The sequence below is a fragment of the Papilio xuthus genome, unplaced genomic scaffold (genome assembly GCF_000836235.2).
Source record: "Papilio xuthus unplaced genomic scaffold, Pxut_1.1 DF827714.1, whole genome shotgun sequence".
Taxonomy (NCBI): Eukaryota; Metazoa; Arthropoda; class Insecta; order Lepidoptera; family Papilionidae; genus Papilio; species Papilio xuthus.
Window position 1 is genome coordinate 6,747,899 of NW_013530935.1, and position 6,501 is coordinate 6,754,399.

A 6,501-nucleotide genomic window follows, 5' to 3' on the forward strand; every position below is an offset into this window, starting at 1 on the left:
GCTCCGTGTCCACTTGTCCAATCGCTGTCAATTTATCAATTGTTATCGATCAATAGAAGGCTCATAGATTTAACTGGAGAAATCTTTATATGTGACTTTGACAAATTCGACTATATAATGCATTGTAATATTATTTCCTTCTATAAATATTTTTGTGCGATTTCCAATTTTGTGCAGTATTACAAAGGGCAGCGGGCACAGCTCGTCTTCCGCTGTCGCTCGCCACTCTCACTGCGTCTCTTTGAATATAATAAACACACAATGGATCGATAACTAAAGATTCAATAAATATCGATTGTGCGCTTGAAATGGAAATAAATATTGTGAATTTAAGCAACATGGCGCCCAATTACTGGTAATGGGGTATTGCCGGTGTTATGTGAACAATGCGCTATTCTTTAAATATATATTTGGCTCAGTATTCTTAAATATAATATACGTAGACATATATATATATATATATATCAATACAGTTTAATTTGTTTAACAACTTGTGCGGTAAGAATCACTTACAAAGCTTTCGTTTCAAGAACGTAAATCGCTTTATGCACAAACACAACAGTTGCTCTTGCACGTGCTACGCTCGTACGAAAAAACGGCTTCACAGGACGCCGACAAGCGACGGCGTACACTTACTGAGCTTTAAAATTCTAAAAATTGAGAATAATCTACAGGTACATTCTTCCCGCATAGTATCAAAACTTTAGTAAATATCGAAATAAAAATATTGATGATATTATTCAATACTATCTTTGTAGTTAAATTTTTTGACATTGACTATGAAACTATGATATGATAGCCATTAGACATTAGTAAAGGTCCGGGATAGGCCGCTGGCATGTATATTTGCAGTGATGATGTGTTGTGTGGCAGGTGGGCATGATGTGTGCGATGGTGGTGTCGGAGCAGGTGCCGGGCGCGCGCAACACGCGGGCATACTGCGCGGCGCGAGTACTGCTGCGCGTGTTCGGTGTGGGCAGCGTCTGCATTGCGGTCACTATGGCGCTCGAGCGATACCTCGCGCTCACAAGGCCCTTCCTCTACCAGAAGGTACGACACCTTTTAATATAATACAATACTTGCACAGATTAACTGTTATCTCTTGAACTTTTGTTTCTGAGTATTTAAGACTTGTAGGGTAACTACGGCAGGAAATATTCGCCTTTTAGAGGACATTGTTTGCGTGCTCCGCTCCCCACCGTACAAGGATCTCGGCTCACTGTAGAAGGCAACTATAGCAATCAGCGCACATTGTCCTCGGCTGCTGTTTGCAACGACGACTTATTCACGATCTAGATTGTCTAAATCGTGCAAATAGAGCGTAACAACACTTTTTTGCACTTATAGCATTGAACAGCGTTGAACATCATAATGCGATTTTTCGCATTATGATAATATCTGTTCAGATTTAGAGATTTTATATATAATGCGTTTAGTATTTTTACTAAAGTTGGACGGATAATGATGAATTTACATCAGCAGTATAAAACAATAGAAGGTATTCTTATAGGCGTAACCGAATTGGTATACGTACTTAAATTCAATAGATCGTAAATCGCACGTTTGCGTCCGCACTCCTGTATGAGCGGGCGCGGCGAGTGCGTCGTCTCATCGTAATGTGATTTGTGTGATTGCTATCGAACTGTTTATAAAAATATTGCAGGTCGAGTCGATCATGTTCGCGTATTTTTACGATGTTGTTTTTATTCTATTACATTGCAGAAAGTTAAAAATAGTTGAGTAGGAGTAACCCGGTTATCCCGCTGATCTCGGCCACCGATACATTATGATGACGTTTTAATGTAGCGCCGCACTTCACTGTTTTCCTCTATAGGGTGAGACCACCTTGAGGAATACATCCGATATTAAACATGCCAAATAAAAATTCTCATTTGGTTATTAGTTACCAGGTACAGGCACATAATGTTAATAAATATAAATAAGCGTCATCTTCAGAAACAAGAAATGCGAAACACCAAGCTACTAGTATTAATTCTTCTCTTGAATGTCCCCACATAACGACGCCCCAGATCTAGACTTGTGAACGAACCAAAGCTCACAGAATACAGAGCAGTCATTTGAACTTTATCGGCATGATTGTGCCGCGGACAAGCGCGCAGTGTGCTCGCGGCGCACAGCCTCGAGTTCTAACCTACGTCTTGTTAACAGCCTCCCATTGTAAGCACTCGTTGCTTGTCACTGCTTTGATTTCAATGAATAGCTCACTTTAATTAACCGATGAAACAAACGGCTCTATACAGGACATATTAACATAAAAGATTGCAGTATTTCAGTACCAAATTATATAACATGAATATAACTTTGTTGTCGTAGCTTAATATAATAAGAAAAATCTATGATTACAAGAATAACAATCGCCTTGTCTTTGTGTGGTACTATCTATGATGACGGGAGGCTGCGGGGCTTGTATCCTGAGAGCGCGACTCCGGCCGTCGGTCGTTGTGTTGTGCAATTATGTACTATTACCTGTCACACAGAGTACACGGAGATAATATATACAGAGATAAACGAGCAATCATGGCTTATGTAAATATTGCAGATCAATAGCTATAATTATTATTATTGATTTATTATGCCTCCAGGAATTTGTATTGAAACTGCATCACATCAACAACTTTGTGCTTTGTACTTGGTAATAAATATCAATGCGGGGAGGAGGGGAAACGGATTATTCCCTGCAAACAACGGAAACTGCAACCATAACATCCCGCTGAAATATTTTAACATTGTTCAATTTAGTTTTCATTATTATAAGTAATACTTATTAATCAGTTTCCGGTAACGTAGTCACGACCGACCTTTGTAGCGGTTACGCTGGATTATAACTATCTTACAAAAACTATATTAAATCATTGTTCCAAAATGTTGTGGAGGTCAGCCGACTGACACGTGACCTCTGTCTCGCAAAGCATCTCGAAATGAAACAATCGATTTGAGGCTATCGTTCTTTGAAAAACATTCACACTAATATTGAATTATACTTTAAAATCAGATGATTTGTAGAAAAAATTAATAACAGCATAACTCACTCCAGCAACTCGGATTACCATAGAGACCAATTAAACAATTAAGAACAAAACAAATCGAATGTCATTGGAATCGGATTCGTCGCAAATGATAGCATAGACTTGTATGGAGGTGTCTCACTGTGACACTACGAAGTGTACATCCGGCGCGGCGTCCGCTGCGCCTGCGCATGCACTCGTGCCACTTCCCCGCCACACATCCTTTTAATCCAGCTGCGAAGCGCTCTGTTTACGAACGCTAATACTCTTTCTTAAAATTTTCATCTACTTCTTTCAAATAACAAATAAATCGAAGATAAAATTGAAATCGGTAATATACTCGTACAGTGTGTACATATCCTTACTGTGTGTTTTACCTGAGCACTTTGTTTGTGCAGCAAGTGACGTACTACGTGATCCGCACGGCGCTGCTGGTGTCGTGGGCGTGGGCGGCGGCCCTCACGTGCGCGCCAGTACTGGGCCTCGGTCTTTACTACGACGAGGCCAACCGCTGCTGCACGCGCTACCGCAACGCCATCACCCCCGTCGACTTTGCCTACGCCGTCTTCTACGTCGCCTTCGGTGAGTTGCGACGACATGCGACCTCTACGTCTATCTTGCTAGAGGACGGACGTTGCATTATGGTGTTTGCAGGCACGCTGCTGTGTGCGGTGCTGGTGTACTGCAACCTGGCGGTGATCCGCGCGCTATACGCCATCACGCTGGGTGGTGGCACAGTGCGGCGTGTGTCGCGCACCAGCTGTAGGCGGCAGGCTGGTCGGCCTCCAGGCGCGCCGCCCGCGCCCCACAACGCCGCCACAGCAGAAGAGGTCGCCTTTAGCCGCCTCATGGCCACGCTCTCCGTGCTCTTTATGATCTGCTGGCTGCCGCAGATGGTACGTCATCCCTTTATCGTAAAACAATTCTAAAATTTTTTACTATAGAGATTACCTATTATACAATAATGCTCTACCCAATACTTGATTTTTTATTCTTGGTTAGTTTACCATAGCGGGTCATCGTAATATTAATAATCATGTAAGTATTTTACTTTTTAAATAGCTCTTCGGGTCCGGCGCCGCCGTCACCTTCCGCCAGCCGCTTAACGTATAAAGTAGATAGACGTAATTAAACCGATTCCAGCAGTATGCCCGACGCGTACACGAGTTATTGCCGTACTTATAGAGTCGCAGGCGATGGAATAATAAGTTAAGGAACATTCCATTATTGATTGGCGAACCGTCAATGAGGTGTCGCGGCTCTCGGGGCCCGGCGTCGTGAGCGGGGCGGAGGACGCGCACATCTGCGGTAGATCGCTATCTGCCATTAAGGTGTCCCTCGACGCTTTGTATTCCGAGGACGTCGCAACAGTGTTCGCACGGCGCGGCCTTGCTGTACACGCGCCGAGCGCCGAGCGCCGACCACAACGCAATCATAATCATCTTAACTAAATAATTAGTGTTGACACTAGGAAGTTATTGCTATTATACATTTGTAACTACAAGAGATTTGGTTATCAAAAGATAAATGACCCGCTGTTGAGCACCTGCGTACCGCTTCTTCACAACTCTCGGGTTCACAGTTCACAACAATCAGGCAACAAAAGTAACCTGTTTATACCTAGGCACGATATTAAAACAAGGGGCTCGCGGGAGCAAAGTTCAACTTTTCATAATTGCAAATACATCTTAATGATCTTATTTGTTAACATTTCAATGATATGCTTTTAAATGTGACGTCAAGTGGTATCAAGTAGAGCTAGTTGCAGGTCTGGACTGTTATAGGCGCGGCACTAGTCGGCTTTGATGCATGCCACGCTCTCAGCTCTTGTTTAGATATAGTTAGTATGTTTGTGTAACCGCGAGTACACGCGGAGTATCACCACATCGGAACGTGTCAACTGAGATCACTCCGACGTCTAAGTAGTAGAGTTCATCAGGATGCGCCGCAGGTGGCAGCGCACCAACGCACACACCGCGTCGAACACTACTCCGCGGCTCACCACCCGTGCACTCGGACCTGCGCTTTGTATGAACATCCAGCGTACATAGAGCCGCGGGCGCACAATTAGCATGCGGCACGCGCGCTGTCGCGAAAATATTTCATTGTTTCAATAAATGGCATTCGAATTAAAAATTGAATGAACAGCAAACACGACGACTCATCGGCCGGTATTTATAGAACAAATGGCCGCGAATACTGAACTGTTAGCAGTCAGTGTCGCCTCGACAACAAACTACTTGATTTGTTTAACGAAGAAAAATAATTAAAGAAATATAACAAAGCAGAAAAACATATCCAAACATCTGCGCAAACTCAGCGTTGAGGAGAGCCTTTGAAGGCGGCAACTATCATAGAATGCATTCAATATATTGATATGAGATACACGATGTGGCGACGTTACCATGTGAAGCAGTGAGCGCGCAGATTACTCCCGAGGGGGATATCGTTGATAACATATTGTATTTCATTGTATGATTTCCATACGCGAAAGTAAACATGACATGTTACACATAGGAGGTCAGTGTTATTTAGGTGGCGGTGGTGTTTTCTGACCCCACAGGCAGACGTCATCAGTGACGTCACGGGCGACACAGAGTGCCGCTGCTGGTCCTCGCTACACACACTTCAAACTGACCTCACTTGTTGTATTATATGACATTTACATTGAGGACAATAAGTTTATGCAAAATTTAATCTTTTTATTCTTCATTCCTGTTTATACAATTAACTTAAAAATTATAAATGCTAAGGAATATATCATTTCCAAAAAAATGTACGAGACAGCATTGTGAGCATGTTCTGAAAGTAATAATATTCGTGCATTGTGTTCGTTTTTTCCAATCCAATATAAAATAATTTGAAAATACAAGGCCTCGTTGTAAACGCTTGTCTTAATTGTGTAGCGTCTCTACATCGGTCTATTACTTTTATATCATAAAGTTAATTAAATTGCCACAATACGACTGTTGTTAGTATACACTGCGAAGGTAAGGAGTAGTTTCGCGTGGGCCGGTTCATGGAATTGCCCAATTATGAGGGTTCTCGAGTAATTGGTGTCGTGCTGCGCGCTAATTGATTGTCACCCCCTGCCGCCCTCTGCTGTCCCCTGCCGCCCCCTACCTCCACCGCACCTACGCAGCCTCGCTCCTTCTATATTTTAGTGTCAATCATCAAGACTATTGCATGCACATATTCATGAAATTGCCGTCCCCGCTGCTATAGAATAAAGTGATATATCGCCCACATACGGAATTTGAGGTTCCTTTGGGTGTCCGATCATAAAGAGTCATAGAGAGATGTATGTGTGCAGGTGACGTCCGCGCTGTACCTGGCGTTGGGGCCGACGGCGTGGAGCCGGCTGGCCTCGCTGGGCGCGCTTAGCGACGTTCTCATGCTGCTCAATTACGTGCTGGATCCCGTACTGTACGTGCTCATGCGCCAGCGCCGCCTCCTTTCCTGGCCGCTCTGCTTC

At 43.5% G+C, this 6,501-nt stretch overlaps 1 protein-coding gene across 1 annotated transcript in view; it reads left to right on the plus strand.

The window, feature by feature from the left end:
• Positions 1-797: 797 nt before the first annotated feature.
• LOC106116530 (prostacyclin receptor) overlaps positions 798-6,501 on the plus strand; it is a 6,641-nt gene continuing 937 nt past the window's right edge. The window contains exons 1-4 of the mRNA XM_013310400.1: positions 798-1,050; positions 3,425-3,608; positions 3,681-3,922; positions 6,340-6,496. Of these exons, the coding sequence (XP_013165854.1) occupies positions 880-1,050; positions 3,425-3,608; positions 3,681-3,922; positions 6,340-6,496 (754 nt within the window). The 5' untranslated portion in view covers positions 798-879. The remainder of the gene's footprint in view (positions 1,051-3,424; positions 3,609-3,680; positions 3,923-6,339; positions 6,497-6,501) is intronic.